Below are 17292 nucleotides of genomic sequence, written 5' to 3'. Positions count from 1 at the left end.
GTAAAGTGGGCGGTTGTAGGGGGCTCCCGAAGTGCACGGCTGCCCAGTGAGAGGACTGCCAGCCCCTGGGGGCCATCAGGGGCCTTGGCATGCCCCCACCCAGCCCACTCCCCGTCTTCTGCCTGCGTATAAAGCTCTCCTGAGAGCACAGAAGGGCCCCAGGGGCAGCGTGTGTTCGGTTGCCGATCAGACTGCTGGGCCTTTCCTGAAGCTGGGCTGTGGTCTCTCTCGTTCATCCTCAAGCCTCCCCGCCTGGGCTAAGCTTCCAGCCCCTGCCTGTCATCTCTGCAGGGCTGTGCCCTCCAGCAGTGGCAGACAAGAGGGCAGGAACGTCCCGTCCATCATCCTCCATGCCAGAGGCAGTGCCACGGCGCTGCGTGTGCCCGGCAGCAGAGGCTGAAGGAGCCGCCTCTCGACCACCTAGCGTCCAGCAGCGCAGCAGCCCGTCTGTGTCTCACCACCCTGCCGCCACCCCCTAGCCGGGCCATGCAGACCTCACTCTGTAGGGCTACTGTTGCAGGTTGAGGTGTCCCCGCTGGGTGAGGGAGGGTCCGTGCCCCCTGACCAGCCCCGGGCAGCATCAGTGAGCATAGCTACGTGTACCACGCTCTGAAGCTGCCCCACTGTGCCCACATCTCCCACATGGTTCCCCCCAGGAGCTGACATGATGGGTAACGTGGGTCCCCAGCCCCCTCAGGAGTTCCAGACTCTGGTCACTGCGGCTCAGGGCAGCTGGGATTGTCCCCTCCTCAGCGCAGGGCTGCAGCCACTCTCTGAGCCCACCTGCTGCCTCTCTCCACTGAGGGTTCCATAGTCGGTCAATGGACATTTAATGAGCACCTTCCACATCCAGGCGCTTGGGCCAGGCGCTGGGGACACCCCTGCAGCAAGACAAGGCCCCGGCCCTGGCCCCAGCCCTAGAGGGTGGGGGGGTGCTCCCGCCCTGGCCCCGGCCCCGAGGAGGGGGTGGTCCAGCCCGATAGAGCAGCCTGACAATCGGCAGTGATGAATCAGAAGGCTGAGCCGAATGCAGTGACAGAGAAACCAGGGGCAGCGTGCGAGGGGGCTCTTTGGGCGGGGGTTGGCATGTTGGAGGGGGCAGGGCAAAGGACGATGCAGGAACAAGAGAGGAGAAGCAGGCAGAGACTGCCCCTTCCCGGGCACCCTCTGCACCCTCCCTTCCCAGTGTGAGGTGTCTCCAGCCTCCCCACACCTGCCTCCAGCTGCTTCCTGTATCCAGGGCCTGGGCCACCAGGCGCCTTTACCTCATGGCCTGTCTCTCTGTCAGAGTCTGAGCTTCCCTCCACCTGGATGGTGTCTCCCACCTCGACCACATTGTGCAAACCCCCCTTCCCTTGGCTCCCCGGAGCCCCCAGCCCTCCCCCCACCCGGGACTGGAAGCTTCGCCTGCCACTGAGTGAAGACGGTCCCTTTGAGGGAACGTCTGGCAGCCATACGCGTGGCTGATGGAACATCACAATGTCTCCCTTGCTTGCCTTTGTTTTGCAATACGAAGTGTTCCTTTGATGGACATTTAATTCCAGAGGCTGCTACCTGCTCCCTATCTCTCTTTACTCAAAAAATTAAATGCGGATGTGCCTGTGCTGTTGCTATAATAATCTCCCTCCACCTGGAGGGAGTGTGGCTGGAATTGGGGGAACATTAGAATCTTCAAAGAGGGACAATTATTGAGGGAACTAGATTAATGAGGTGTCATAACAACTTAGCCAGATCTGCGGCTGACCTTTCTCATGGAGAACGGGCTTGATGAATATAGTTCATTACCAAGTTCTGACATGGAAATAGGATCCCACTCTGGGCTCTGCAGCAGGCTGATCAATATTTTATCTGCCAAAGCAGGCCTGGTCTGGCAGCAGGAAGGGCCCCGCACACACGTGCTGGCAGGAAGCCCGAGGCCAGTGCCCGGGGCTGGGCTGGCCGGCACGGCCACGTGGAGGGCACCCAGGCTGTCAGGAAGGTGGCTGGGCCCTAGCAAGGGCCTGTCGGGGTGCTGGTCCCGGTCAGGTGGCCTGGTCCCGGTCAGGTGGCCGGGACATGAGCCTCCCTCCGTGAGAGGCCCCGCAGAGGAACGTCCGTGAGTGGTGGGATGGAGGGAAGAAATTGTCTGTTTTCTGCAAACACTGATATAGTGGCCACCTGTGCCAGGTGTGGGTCACTAGTGAAGGGGACAAAGACGAGTGAGTCATGGCCCGGCTCCTTGGGGCTCTCTTCATCCGGAGAAGCCCTCAGGCCTGGCTGACCGCTTGGACGTGGCAAAGTCCTCTTCCATTTCCTTTACTGCAGTGATTTTCAACCAGAGCGCCGCAAGAATTTTTAAAACACGTGATACCTGACTGTTCAGTCAGGGGCCCTGACCTCTTCCCGGAGACTGTCAGAGAAAACAATGACGACAGCTAACGCCACCAGAGCCGTCCAGTGTGAATGAACTGAAGTCACGCCTCAGGATTTTAGTAGTCATCTGTGGGTGCCAGGAGAGGGAAAAGGCTGGGGCCCGCGGCTTCAACGCCAGGACCCTGTACGGTGGGAAGCGGCAATTTTTGCCCCATTTTACGGTGGCAACTGGAACTAGGATGGGCACCTTCGACCCCGGCTGCCTGGTCTGCTGTCCCTGTGCCTCCTTCTCCCCCACAACCCTCCTCCTGCTGTCTCATCCTGAATGCCCCTCCCTTGCTAGCTCCCCCAGGCCCCAACGGGCTGCTGGTGCTCAGGACCAGAAGCTCCATTGTCCCCCCAGCCTGCCTCCCAGCACCATCTGGCCCTGAGTTTGTGTGAATGCCCGGAGGAAGGAGCAGGGAGGTGTTGCCAGGGTGGAGGTGCCGGAAGCCTGTGAACTATAGGAATGTGACAGGAGGGGCGGGGCCTGGGGTGGGGTGTGGTGGTTCCGTTCACCTGCTGCCTGCAGGTGTGGGAGATGCTGCCTAGCTGTAGACACCTGGCCCAGGGCAGCAGGCAGCTCAGAGGGGCACTTGTGCCCCACCTCTGTGAGGGAGGTTAGAGGGTTGTGGGGGACCAGCAAGAATGAGGTGTCTCTGCCCACCTGGCCTGTCCTGGTGCAGCCTTCAGGTGGCCCTGCTGTGGAGTGTTCTCAGGAGTCTGACCGCCCACTAGCATTTCTGAGCCAGGCCTCCCGGGAGACCCCACACACCCTTCCCACAGATCCCCTCGGCAACCACACTGGGGCTTCTGCCTCGGCTCCTGCACGGCCTCCCGGCTTCTCGTGCATTCGCCAAAACTGGATTTCACCCTGTCAGGGGCGAAGAGGCAAGATCTGGGCAAAACTAGTCTTCTCCTTTGCCAAACTGACCTTTATCCAGGCCTGGGAGGAAGAAGAACCCAGAAGGCTGCCCCATCTTCCCCTGGGTGGAGTGGTTTTGGACAAGGCCGCTCTTTTCCACACTGTGCAGCTACACACACTTGAGAATCGGTTCGCTGAGTGGCGGCCCTACGCCGTCCCGGGCACGGATGCTCTCCCAGGCCAGAGAGGGTGCCAGCATGGTGGCGGGGGCAGGGAGCCGTCCCTGTCAGAGCGCGGAGCTCCCAGAGAACAAATAGATTTGATTATATTGAACACAGCAATTGATTTTTCTTCTAAATACACACACAGGAGGAAATGGTAACAGGCATCTGTTTCTGACAAGAATCAATTGACCCCAAATTGGAAGAAAATCCAGAAACACGAACAAGCGCAGGAGAAAGTGGCCGGGCCCTCCAGGCTTGTCTGGGGCAAGGGAGACAGGCGGCCCCGCCGTCGGCCCTTCCCCCACCGCACAGCTTCCCAGTCTGCCTGCCGCTCTTCAGCAAGCGTGGTCCTAAGGGTGGTGACGAGAGAACAGCTCTCCTGTTGCGGGCGCTCACTCCGTGCCACGCCCAGGCGGAGCCCTTGAGGTGCGGGTCTCAGTCAATCCTCTGTGTGGGAGGCCATGTTCGCCCCACTCCCCAGGTGAGGCTGCGGAGGCACCTGGGCCACGGTGCACGTCCAGGCAGCGGCAGAGCCGGGACTCAGACCCAGGGGACTGGAGCTGGTGCTCTCCAACCCTGCTTTACGGTGACTCTCCCTACCTGAGCCCTTCCCTGGTGCTCTAAAGTGGCTTTGGAATGAAGGGCAAGAGCTCTGGGCCCCAGACGGTCCGCTCCCAGCAGCACATTGGCCACCTGCCTGGAGTGGACGGTGAGGGCCCCACCAGGACGCAGCGAAGCCAGGCGGGGGAAGTCCTCTGCCCCAGGGAGGCGAGCAAGGGGGGCTGGAGGGGTTCGCCCTCTCTGCCAGCAGCCCCGCAGCCTCAGTCTGCAGGCTGCGCCTCGTGGGGAGTTTCTCCTGGTGGCCCGCCCCCAGGAAGGTCACCTGTGTCGGGTGGCAGGCAGTAAGCAGCATGCCTGTGATGCAGGCCCGCGAGTGATGGCTGTGTGCTCCGTGTCCGTTTCGTAAAGCTCCCTCTTGTTTCTCGGTTGCAGACTTGCGTACACGTTTGCTTCGATGCAACCCAGCTCTGGGAGTGCAGCTAATTAACCTAAGCAGGGCTTAGTAGTCTTGTTAACTAACATTCCCGAATCTATGAGGCCAAGTGTTCAAAAGCAGCCTTTAAAGGTGGGATTAAGGCAAAGACGAGCATTACAAAATGGAATTGGGGCCGGCTTTCCTGGCGCCACCGTGGGGCTCCCGCTGTGGATTCCCCTGGGCAGACTCCCCTTCCATCGGCAGTGGCTCCATGCCTGGCACGTGGCAGGTGCTCAGTGAGTCTCCGTGGGGCGGACAAGCAGGCTCCGGCTCACGTTTGCATCACCTGTAGCAAGTATTCGGTGCTCAGTGAATATTTTGGGATGGATTGGTGGGCAGGCGGACAAACAGACCCCGTCTACCCCAGTGGCCCCCGCACTGCACGTGGTAAATGCCCAGAAACTCTTTCCTGGCAGAATGGACGGCCATCCTCACGCCACTCCAGGGAGCAGTCTCGCTGCAGTAACCGCTCCTTCCGTCCTGCAGGCGACCCGTGCACCCTGGCCGACTACGCCCGCCTGAAGAACGTCCTCCTGGCCCTGCAGACCCGCCTGCAGTCGCGCCGAGCAGGGGACAGCAGAGGGGACCCTGCCTCCCAGAAGCGCCTCCTGATAGAGTCTCTGTTTAAGGACTTGGATGCAGATGGGGACGGCCACCTCAGCAGCTCGGAACTGGCTCAGGTGAGCACGGTGTCCCACGGAAATAAGACTAAGGAGGAATCCTGTTCTCCATTTAGCGTGCAAACGAAGAGAACCGGGAGACCTACGAGGTGGTCTCTGTGTCCGGGGTGATCTGTATGCCCGGAGGCCTCCCGCCTGCAGGGGAACCTGACTCCCGGGAGCCAGGGAGCTTGTGGCTGGGGCCCAAGACTCTCTCACCTGAAATGGTGTCCGCCTCCCCTTCCCACCAGCCGCCTCCAGCCCACGTTTACCCACAAGCCTGGAAGCACGCGTGGCCAGCTGGCAAAACACGCGCTTCACAGGGGCTGGTCTCTGATGTCATTAGGAAATGTCCTTTCTACCTCGGGCCTTTTACCGTCCTTGGCAGGAAGGTTGAAAGGAAGCAGGCCCATTTTCACCAAGCACCACTGCAGCTGCAGCCTGGGCCTCCCCGAGCCCTGCCCCTGAGGGTCTCCCCGCTCTTTAGTACCCAGATACCCACAGCCCAGACCCAGCCTGCCTGCTTGCAGGAAGCCTTGTGTCCACAGTAAGCACTGCTCTTCCTTTGCAAACACACGTGGATCGGGCCTGTGCTGTCTCTCCCTCCCCAAAGCCAGGGCACGTGTCCATCTGTCCAGCTGCAAGGAAGTGCCAGGGCAGTTAGCGTCTGTGGCAGAGAGAAGGGAGGAAGGAGCAACCGGGGCCCAGCCATTGCCAGACGTGGAAGGGCCTCCGGGTGCCGGTGGCAGAAAGGCAGGCTGGGCCTTCGGAAAGGCCTGCCTTCCTGCTCCTGCTCCACTGGTTCACCTCAGGCCTGGGGCCGTGAGCCGCATCAGGCAGATGCCAAGATACACAAGGGAGGCTGGGCCGGCCTCCCCATGCCGGGTGGTGGGCGAGAGAAGCTCATCTGTAGAGACCCCCGAGTGCCCACCCAGAGGGCAGACAATAGGATAAGTCCCGCCTGGAGGCCACTATAAAGACACCCTGCACATGATGCGGTGACCTTGTCAAAGCAGGGCCAGGTCACCAACCTGGGCCGAGCACCCCTGTGTGTGGGGCAGAGCGCCAGGCCCTCTCCGGGTGAGGTGCCAGCGCAGAGGCGTTCCCGACCGTGCACTGTGGCGGCCGGGGCCGCCGGTCTCATGGGAAGGCCAGACGCCGCTTTCAAGCGCCACCTGCAGCAGTGTCCAGCTGGCGGCGGTTCTGAGGAGACGCCTCACCCCTCTGCACCCGCGTTTCTTGTCTGTGACCCTCATGGGGTCATCGGGTGCGTCACATGACTGAGACCTGTGAGTGCTGAGCACGGTCCTGGGCACAGTGGGTGACAGTGGTCAGCATCGATGTCATCACCTGCCTCTCCATTACCAGTTCTTCCTCCTACACTACCCAGCCACCCTCTGCTGGGAGGTCGGCACACCTGTGACCCCCCACTTCACAGGTGTTTTTACATGAGAAATACCAGGGCTCTGAGAACTCAGGCAGCTGCCCTGAGGGTGCTCACCACTCAGGACATCATAGAGCTGAGCTGAACCCCAGGGGAGCTGCTTTGCATGTACCTGCTCTCCTCACAGCACGGGGTCGCCCTGGGGGAGAATGGCTCCCCCCAGGAAGTTCTACCTGGCCCTCTCAAGATCTAGGGGGCCAGCAGGTGCCCACAAAACCTGAGTATGGAACCCTCAGAAGCCCTGCCATGCAGAGCCCCCCTCATGGCCCTCTACTCTGACCAGTCCACAGCCTGCTTCCAGGGCACGTGCTGGGAACACTTGCAGACCCTGCTCTGCTCGCCCGCACCTGGGCAACCCGTGCAAGTCCACTCAGGGCCCGCCTCCCAGGAGGCCTGCTGCCCACTGCCTCCCAGGCATAGGCCGTCTCAGCCAGGCCAGCCAGCACATCAGCAGCTCCATCAGCACGAGCCCCCCAGCTGTGGCTAAGACCCCGAGGGGCAGGGCTAGCGACCCACAGATGACCCAAGCTGCTCTGGGGAAGGCCCAGGTCCTGCAGGAAGAGCCGTCTGGTGATTCGCAGGCTCCAGGCTTCGCAGGGAGCGCCCAGGGCGGCGGCGAAGCCTGCCCCGGACAGAGGCGCTGTGGGCTCTTGGGCCCCAGCCCACGTGGCTCCCAGGTGGCTGCCAAGTAAACAGAAGCTCCTGGTCTTGTTGCTCTAACCTGGCCGAGATGCGCCCCGAGGCACCTGAAGCCATTAACAAGCATGGTAATTGGACTATGATTTCCTCTTTAAAATTTAATGTGTTTAACTTAAAGTCCATTTCACAAATCTGCCAGGCCGAGCCCAGCTGAAGGGGTCCTGTTGCAGAAAAACGCGTCAGCCCTGTGAAAAGTTCATCAATTTCCAATGCGGAAACAGACAGAGGGAGTTTCCATCTCTGAAAGACTGATCTCGGGCGTTAGGGTTGATCTCCTTTTATCGACCATTCTTCCTCGCTGGGCGAGAGGTCATTTTTTTTTTAACATTATCACATTAAATTGCCTTTAATATAGCAGACCAAGCTGAGACTGTTAAATAAAGAGAAAATGCCTCTGACCCCCCTTCCCCCACAGAATAAAATCCTTTCCTCCTTCTGAAATTTCCTTCTGAGCATTTGTCCTGTGAGACACTCGGCCTCTGGCTCCAGCTGAGCGAGCGAGCGTGCCTGGGATGTCTACCTTTAGGCACCTTTGGCGTGTGACTGGCCATGCTGGGGACACCTCTGTGCCCTGCTTCTCCAGACCGCTTCCAGAGAGGAGTTCAGGGGGGCCCACACAGGCCCCATGCCAGAGTCCCCAGGACAGAGGCTCATGTCCCTGGCAGGACAGGGCGGGCAGAGGCGGGGGCACAGGCCTAGGTCAGTAGGGTGGCAGCTGCCCCTTTCTGGGGGGTGTGCTGTAGCTCGGAGGGGCAGCCCTGAGAATGGAAAGGGCCTGTGGGGGTGTGGCGGGGATGCAGGGAAGGTATTAATGCAGTGGGGACCTGCCGGCTGTGCACAGCTGGGGGCCAGGAGCCCTCACTCGGTTCAGCTGCTCTTTGTAACATTTGCCGAGTTCATTTGATCAGCCCCTTCTCTTCTGTCCCCCACAAATGACATGACGGGGTAGATCAGGTGGCCTCAAGGATCCTTCTGACCTCAGACTGTCTGGGGTCTGTCTGCCCAGATGGGGAGAAGACACACCTGAACACTAATCCTGGCTCTGTCCCAACCGCTGTGTGACCTCAGGAACGCCCCCTCCCCATTCTGAGCCTCCATTTTCTCATCTATAAAAGGGGACAGTCGGACAAGACAAAACCACGTGCTTCGGAGGCTTCCCATAGCCCCCCGAGCTGTCACTGGAGTCCTCGCCCCGACGTGGCCTGAGCCCTGTCCCACCAAAGCCCACAGCTCTGAGCTCACAACGGCTCCGGCCTTGTTCCCTCCCTCCCCCGCAGCATGCGCTGAAGGAGCAGGGCCTGGAGGAGGACTCCCTGGGATGCTCGCCACGAGACCTCCTTCGATTTGATGACTACAACAGTGACGGCTGGCTGACCCTCCGGGAGCTCCTCACGGCCTTCCGTAAGTCAGGCCCGGCTGGGCCAGGCGGGCAAACGGGCGGTGTCCCCAGGCACACCGGCACCCACACGTGTCAGGGCCTGGAGCCTGTCCTCGGCTGTCTCCCAAGCTGGTTTCTATTGTAGACAAAAGCAGTTGGATTTGTTTTGCGATGAGCCTGACCTTGAAAAGGGCAAAGGAGAGTGGTTGGAGAGGGAGTGCTCGCTCTGCTCTGTCTGGATGAAGGACCTTTGTGCTGTCACCTGAGGAGCACAGGACTGGGATTTCAGTGTGTCTGGGGTGCACTGCTGGGCACCCCGGGGTGTCTGTGCCGGCACGTGCAGGGAACAGAAGTAAGGGCGGCCCCCAGGCTGTGGGCCGACCCCCAGGAGGCAGGTTCTGCCGGAGAGTGCTAGAGGCTGGCCCGGCAGAGAACATGCTTCAGCAGGGAGCTCAGAGAGCTCAGCAGTGAAGAGAGGGTGGGGCACCACTGGGGTTGTTCTGGGCCCCAAAGAGATGAAGCCTCTTTCTATTGGACAGTATTCGGGCTCTGCTTAAAGCAGGTAGTATGTGCACCCTGTGTGATGCGTCCTTGAACTTGACCTTCAGGCTCTGGAATTTGAGAAGTAGGTGTGAGACTCCCAGGGTGCTCTGAGCCTCGCAGCCACAGATCCTGGCTGTCTCCTCCCCCGCCCCCTGGCCCCGCAAGCCTGTACATGGAGTCCCACTTTTCAGAAAGGTGCTGGTGCTCCCTGCTGGCATCTCCTCGTGCGGCTGTTATCCCAAACACTCTCAAGGCCTGCGAAGGAGTCCTCGGCAAGAAGGGCTCTTGCGGCAGATGGAGGAGGTACTTGTATGACATAAGAGGAGAGAGAGAGATAAGTGTGATTCTTGCCTGTGGAAAAGGTCCATGAGTTGACACAGGGGTGCCTTCCCAGTTCACACCAGTTCACAGCATTCCTATCGCCAAGGACAGAATCCCAGCCTCCAAGTACAGGGCTGTGTGTGTGTGCTCTGCGTGACTAGGTATGAGGTATGGTTCCCCACCAGCCTCCTCCCTGCCCACTATTAACACTCATGTCTCCCTATAGTAGTTCAGAATAAGGTGTGAATGACTGATAGGCTTAGCCTGCTGTGGGAGGAGTTTGCTTTGTGGATCAATGAGCTTATTCCCTGAAATAAATCTCTAAATTTTAGAACGTATGGAAGTATCAGCAGCTCCCTAGACCTAGTTCCTGAGAGCCCATTGTTAGATTTTCAGGAATTTTCAAGACAAACAAAGAGTTGGTAGCTTTTCATCGTAATCGTCCGTAATGGGAGTATTTACGCCACAGAAATTCACACCACACAAAAGGTATGAAAAGGAGGTGGAGGGAGGGGGTCTTCTTCCTCTGGAGAGCCAGTGGTTAACCGTTGACCTGCCCATCACTCCTGTCCCTTGTCCACCTCCTGCAATATCCTCTCTGTCCACCTTCCCCAAACCAAGACCACCCAATGACTTGAATCCCTGTTGAATCTGGACAAGAAATGAGTGGGGCGGTCAGGGCAGGTGACAGGGAGTTGAGCCTGCCACAACAGGAAGGCAGCCTCAAGTGTTCTGGGGACACTTCTGGGACATCCCCAGCAGGCCCCTCGGCACAAGGAGCTATGAAGGAAAAAGTCAGTGCATTTTAAGAGCCGGGGGCCAAGGCTGGACTGGAAGACCTGGGCGCAGCACCAGGCATCAGCGCTTGGATGGCCCACAGTGGCCACAGGAAGCCAAGGATGGCGCTGTCCAGGCACCGTCCTGGTACCGGGACCACAGCAGCCTTGGCTCAGCGAGCTCTGCCCCTGGGAATCGGTCTGGGGCCCAACAGGGAGCTGAGGGTGTTACTGTCAAGGGTATGGAAGCAGCCCTCTGCCCTCGAGGAGAGATGCCTCCCAGCTCCCCAGTGAGGCCCTACTGAGCACAAGCCTCCCGGGGAGAGGGTGGCAGGTGCTGCCTCCCCTCCGGCCACACGCACGTCTCACACAGCCCTGCGACGGCTGTTTCCTTCATTCCTGGGTTATTACTTGAAAAGCACAATAATCATCATTTTTAAAGCAAATTAGATTCTGCTGTCGCCTTGGACCTATTTTGAACCAGGCAGCCAAACCATCCATCACAGCCCAACCCAAACAGTAGATATGCAATAAAATGTAAACCGCAGGCATTAAGGAAGCCACGGACTGAGGCAGCCCCCTCCAAGGGCCTGACGTGCGGCGACCTGCACACGCGGGATCGATGGTTTTCCAGAGTCACGGGAACTCTCAACCGAGCTCCCAGAACTCTGGGGGCGGATTTATGGTTCGGTGAATGTTAAATAGGCCATTGAGGGGAGACACAGAGGTACAACTTACTACCCGGAAATCAATGGGCATTACAGAAATCTCCCTACAACTCAGAAAACAATAGCTCCAACATGTCAGCAACACCATTCTGGGTTTAATTTTTAAAAGTGGAGCTGGTGGGCTGGCAATGGTTGAGACTTTAAATTCTAATTTTCTAGCCTCTATTTTGCCAGGGTCTTTGGATACCAGGCAGGCTGAGTCCTGGCCCCAACCCAGTCGCTCCATCAAAGGATGGGTCTGGGGCATTTTCCCTGGAGAAGCGGGTTGTATTGCAAGTTTGGGGGCTGGGGTCTCCTAAGTCATGTCTTCTCCTGCAGTGGGCACAGCCGTCCGTGGGAAGGTGTGTTTGCCATGGTCTGCAGCTGGTTCAGGGCGATGTCGGGGATCCCGTGACTGGTGGTTGCCCGCGCTCAGCTCAGCTGGCTCACGGCGGGGCTGTCCCGTCCTCTGCAGCACAGGCGACCCCTCCCCAGGGAGAAGGACAGAGGACAGGTCCCATAGCCATGGAAGTCAGTTCAGTCTTTTTCTATCAGATGGAGCGAAGGCTCCCAGTCACCCGTCTTTGTACAGTGACATGAGTGAAATATGAAGGTGGCCTCCCTCTCGACCTCCATTTATCACCGAAACACTCCACTCTAGTTTGCCTTTGGGTCTCCAAGTCAGCAGCTGACCTGGGAGCCCGAGGAACAGTTCGCTCTGAGCACTCGCCCCTCACGCTCCCTCCCGGCCCCACCCAGCGGGCAGCAGAACCAGCCGCTGGCCCCCAGGGTCACTGGTGAGCAACACGCACACCAGCCCTGTCTGTGCAGCACAATAAATTAATCTGAAAGTTTGCTCGATTGAAAAGCTTTTCAATAATGCATGTTTTTGCACTTTTCTGAATGCGTGGTCTGGGATCTTGGGAAAATCGTGTTGCTTAAATGAGTGGGTTTTTTTTCCTTGCTTCAAATTCATTACAGATTTCGTCTGAATTTTGGAAAGATACTTGTCCTTTTAATGAACCCTATGAGAGCAATGTGTTGGAGGCAGAGGAAGGGTTTGAGCAGCCAGCAGTGTGGGATGAGGCCTCACGCGGGGACGTTCTGGGATCACAGATGCTTAGTGTCTGGGAGCACCGTGTCGGGGGCACGGCAGGCAGCTGGCCATGTGGGTGGGACACCCTCCCCCAGCTCCAGGCAGGCGGGGAGGAACACGGGGATTTCATCTGGTGGTGCAGCATCTCGGTATCCAGGGCAACTGTGTGAAACAGACGAAACGGTCCCTGGTGGACTGACAGCTGTTTTTCTGCATTGTTGCTGAAAATAAAAGGATGGTACCGCGTCGTTTTTCTCTAGAAAGAGTCACACCGGGCACAAGCCAGACACATGACCTCAGCGCGTCCTCATAGCCAACCGGTCCGAGCAGGACGGCGAACTACAACAAAGGCAGGCACCCCCCTCCCCGCTGACCCCACTCCTTGTCCACGGAGGCGGAGGGAGGGTGAGTCCTGACCGGCAGCATACATGGTGAGGGCACCGCTTATCCTGCCCTCGGTTCCCGAGTTTGGGACAGTGAGTGGCTGGATTTCAGACAGCATGGGATTCGTCAAAGATCGGCTCTCGCGTTCGGAGAACAAGGAACACAGGCAGGCGGGTGTTGGTTGGGGCTGAGGCCGGGATGCAGTCGCGATGACTCTCCTCATCCCACGGGGACAAACCATGGCGGCTCACACAGGACCTGCAAACCAGGTAGCGAGTTCGCTGCCCTGTCACCTCGTTTTCTCAGGGGCTCAACTGGAGTGGCCAGAGCGAGAACTGAAAATCAGAAGTCAGAGATGCCGAGTCTCACCACTAGCTCCCAAGGACAGAGATGGGGGCACTTTCCCCTCACCTCAGGCACAGAAAGAGGGGCTTCAAGGAGGTCCCCCCATGAGCGTGACCAGCGACCCGACACCAGAGTCAGCAAGCCATCGGAGCGGCTGTGCTCGTCAACATCACTTCAGCGAGCGTTGGGCTCACCTGATGCTTACCATGTGTCAGCGCTGGGTATTAGGCCCCAATGTCACAGAGGAAGAAACTGAAACGGAGGGAAGTCAGGTGGCTAACCCAAAGTGGGACTGAACCCCAATGCCTGATTCCGGAAGCTTCTCACGCACCTGAACACACTTTGCCACTCATCCGAATTCTCCAGTAATGAGACTCTCACTGCCCCCACAGTGGGTTTCCCTACATGGCCAGTCCCAGCTCAGTGGTCTCCTCCTCCAGGAAGTCTTCCTCAATCTCTCTTCCCTCCCCTGTGTGTCCACAGCCCTGAGTTCATCTCTACACAGTAGCCGGGCTGTGTGGCCTGCCAGTAAAGAATGTGGATGAAGTCAGACCTGTTCAAATCCTCGTTCTGCCGCTTACTAGCTGTGCGACCTGACACAGTTCTTTACTGGAGGTTAAGCTGGGTTCCAAGTTCCTCTTCTGCACAGCGAGAGGAATCTCCACTGTCACCAAGCACAGGCCCACTGCCCGACATGCACAGAAGCCATACGATGCCACCGGCTTTTGAGAAAAACAAAGGCTTTATGGTGAAGTCACCTGGGAGGAGGCAGGAGGCAAGACTTGCCTGTCTCCCTGTCTCCCCCGTCGAGGGTTCAGGGTGGGACGTAAGCGGGTGCAGCGCCAGATCTTCCTAGGCAAGGGATGGTTCTGGAAGGGTTCCGGCACTCCTGTCCCCGTCGTGTCCCTGCGCTCTGGCACTGGGGGGGGCGGGGGGAGACTCAGGCTCCAGATGCTCCTCCGCCCACGCTCCATGACTTGCAGTCTGTTCGGTTGGCTGACGGGACGGGTCGGTTGCAGCTGGTCAGCAGTCACGCTGCCCGTAGGGTCACTCAGGACCGAGTGGGAACAGTGAAGACAATGACACCTTGAGTGTGGTCGTGCTGAGTAACCACTGACCAGGCTGGGCGACGAGGGGGTGGTGACGGCGATGACAAAGATTGCTCTGTGGGTTCCCACAGCCCCCTGTCACCCTGGCCGTCCCACTGCTCACACTGGTCTCCACGCTCCAGGGGGCAGGAACGGTTTGCTCGCCGTGTGCTCCTCCCTCCATCTGGGAGTGTAGCACCCAGGGAGCCCTTTTTGAATGTTTGCTGGATGAGGGGCTGAAATACAGGGAGAAATGTGCTTGGCAAACAGGGGTCCGAACACAGTGTGACAGCCACAGGGGTCCCCGAGGGCCTTTGCATGTCCCCAGGGGTCCAGGGAAGAGGGAGCACAGGAAGCACTCGTTGTATGGGGGGCACCAGCAAGGAGGAACCAGTCCCACACGGCACCCCTGGCCACCCCACAGCCTGATTTTCCTGACCTGCGGGATGAGCTACGGGGTGTGAGGTACCCACGTGGGCCTGATGCTCCCTTAATGGGGACAGAAACTGCTTGTCCCCATTAAAGCTCCCATTTGCTCCCAGGGCCACTCAGCCACATAACCCTCCTCAGGATAAGTGTTCTTCTGGGCTGTTAGGCCACCTGCCCACTGCTTAATTACCACCCCTCCGACAGCTGTGTGTGGAGATAAGGCTGAGGTGTCTGGGGCTATGAGAGGCAGCAGAACCCTGGCTTCCAGGAATCTGTACACCTTGGGACACCATTCATTAGTGTAGAATGTCAGTTTGTATTTCTTCTGAGCTCAGCTCCTGAGAACCCAAAACACACTGGCGCAGCCCCAGCTCAGCCCCATCGCTGCCTCCCTCCCACCTGAGGCCACATCACAAAAACAGCTTGATACCAAAAACAGCTCTGTCAGGAAGACAGAGCACAGGGTCTTAGCGCCTCTGCCACAGCTGCCCTGCTGAGAAGGGGAGACCTGCCCGCTCAGAGGCCACCAAGGCAAACCCGCTGAGCACAGCCACCCAAGCTGCCTGGCTCAGGGCCGTGCCAGAAAGACAAGGAAGCAGCGCCACCCTAGGCCCCTGCGGGAAGACTGCGCAGGCCCGCCCTGCAGAGGGTGTGGGCCTGGCTCCCTGAAGGGAGGCGGAGCATCCAGTCAGGGGTGCCGACCGGTCTCTCACTCAGCCATACTGCGAGTGTGGCGTCCATTTAAGGGCCAGGCCAGTTGACCAGAACCTTTTAGAGGAGCCTGGCCCAGGCTGCGAGACCACGCACTCGAGGGAGGCTCTAGCAGCTGAGACTGGGAGCTTAGAAGGAGGAGAGCGTCAGGTCAGCACAGGCCCCCTCGCCCCCTCCCTGGCCTGCAGTGGGGAAGGCGGCACCGCAGGCCCTGTCCCGCACAGAGCTTGCATCTGTCGGGAGGCCGTTGGGAAACAGAAGACAACCAAATCAACCAAGGGGGAGCTGGGGCAGAGAAGAACGGTGCAGGGGGGCAGGGAGGACCTACCTTCCCCGGAGAGTCAGAAAGGGACATCTGAGACGAGGCCTACACACCAGGTTGCAGATGACCAGGCTAAGGGCGAGGACAGAAGTGGCTCAGACAGGTGGGGGAGGGCATGGTGGTCCTGAAGGAGCCAAGGGCTTGGGTGAGTGTGGAGGCTGTCCCAGGTGGGAATGCATGGCTGATGGGTGGGGCCCCGGAGGGCAGAACTGAACCCAGAGGCCGGGGCTGGGAGCAGGCAGACTTCACCTAGCTCTGCGGAGCCCCACCCCCCTCCTCTGGCAGGTGCACCAGCCTGGGCAAGTCTCTGGAGAGCATGCTGGGTGTCAGCTGGAGAGCTGGACTTGGCCTTGGAAGCCCCTTTCTGTGACAACTGTTAGGACAGAAAAGTGCGCAGAGCTGCTGTGTAAGGACGCAGGGAACGGACGCCCTGAGCTCCGTCTGGCGGACCCCCCAGCGGAGGGCGTGCTCGAGCACCCCCCGACCCCCACCCGATGGCACAGGCTGAGCTGGATAGCCAGGGGCAGCCCCTGGTGAGGGGCAGGGGGCTGTTCAGTGTGTACCTCCCTCACATAGGGAGCAGGCTGGCGGGACGCCCCCTCACACACACCGGGCACGGACAGGGGACACTTGCCCCTCCTCACACCGTGGAGGGGTGAGCTCTGAGCCAGAGCCTCCGCCACCTTCTCCTTCCTCTGGGAAGTGGCAAACCTGGCGCCCTTCCCATCTCCCAGGCTCTGCTCCTAACATCTGTGCTGTCGGTCCAGCCCTTCCCAGCCACTGTCTGGGGCTGGGCCTTGAAGCACTTTCCATTTTTAAAGAGCCCAGCTGGAAGCTGTCAATGGTCTGGGCGCAGAGCAGAGCGATTGAATGGCAGAAAATGAACTAATTACAGGTTGTTATTGAAAATCTATTATATACAAATTGCAAAGAAAACTCATTAAAATATGATGCTTTGCTGATTTTTTTTTTAAAATCCTCCTCTTGGAGGGAGAGGCAGGGGTGAGGTGGCTGGATACCGTCCCTTACTGTTCAGGGCACACACTCCATGCAGGGCCGCAGCCCAGGCTCTGGGCCTCGGGCTCCCCGGTCACAGGGCCCAGCGTTTCCTTATGCTCCACGGAGAAACGAAATTTTGCATGGAACAGAGAGATCTCTGAATGTTAGTAAATATTCAGAAATGGCTGCAGAGGAAACAAAGAATTTCATTGCAAAGACGTAAAATGAGAACAATTTAAATGTCAGCTTTTTACAAGGATAGCACCCGATCGTCCTCGTAAATCTCAGTGTTTTTGCAAAGCTTTTGTGAGGCTTTCAAAGGACTTCAGCAAGCAATTAAGCACTGAAGGTCGCATCATGGGACTCCAGGCTTGCTCCCCGGGAGCAGAGCCCTGAGAGGGCTGGGGGTGTGAAGGGCCAAGCCTTCCAGGCCCAGCTTTCCAGGGGCTCCTCCCAGGACCAGGAGGCCTCCCCAGCCCCTGGCAAGAGCCCAGAAAGCAAGCGGAGGGCCACGCCGGGGTACAGCCCAGCCCTGCCGCTCTGGGTCCTGCCAGTAGCACCCATGTCTTGGTGCGGTGCGGCTCAGGTGGGTGGCGTGGGCTCTGCAGCACCTGGGGACCCCAGCGTTCTGAGGTGCGGAGAAAGCCCACCCGACACGTGCTTCTGAGAGGCGGGCCCTCCCTAAGACTGTTCGCACCCGGGTAGGGTCCTTGGGGCACAGATCGCTTGTCCCCTGCCTTGTGGTCTTTCCTTCTTCCTGCCACCTTTTCCTGCCTCTGCGACAGTGTCCCCGAGACCCCACAACCACGACGCAGGTCCAGCTTGGGGGCTGCACAAGGAATGAGGTGCTGGGGTGGGGAGGGGGGCAAGAGGGC

The 17292-nt window shown here is 59.0% G+C and overlaps 1 protein-coding gene across 1 annotated transcript in view; it reads left to right on the top strand.

Moving 5' to 3' along the window:
• The window catches only part of FSTL4 (follistatin like 4), a 331311-nt gene that overhangs the window by 232261 nt on the left and 81758 nt on the right, over window positions 1-17292 (top strand). The window contains exons 5-6 of the mRNA XM_053912698.1: window positions 5003-5196; window positions 8596-8719. Coding sequence (XP_053768673.1) covers window positions 5003-5196; window positions 8596-8719 — 318 coding nt within the window. The remainder of the gene's footprint in view (window positions 1-5002; window positions 5197-8595; window positions 8720-17292) is intronic.

The sequence above is a fragment of the Desmodus rotundus genome, chromosome 10 (assembly GCF_022682495.2).
Source record: "Desmodus rotundus isolate HL8 chromosome 10, HLdesRot8A.1, whole genome shotgun sequence".
NCBI lineage: Eukaryota > Metazoa > Chordata > Mammalia > Chiroptera > Phyllostomidae > Desmodus > Desmodus rotundus.
The sequence above is the reverse complement of the archived record's forward strand: the minus strand, read 5'-3'. Positions and strand labels throughout refer to the sequence as shown.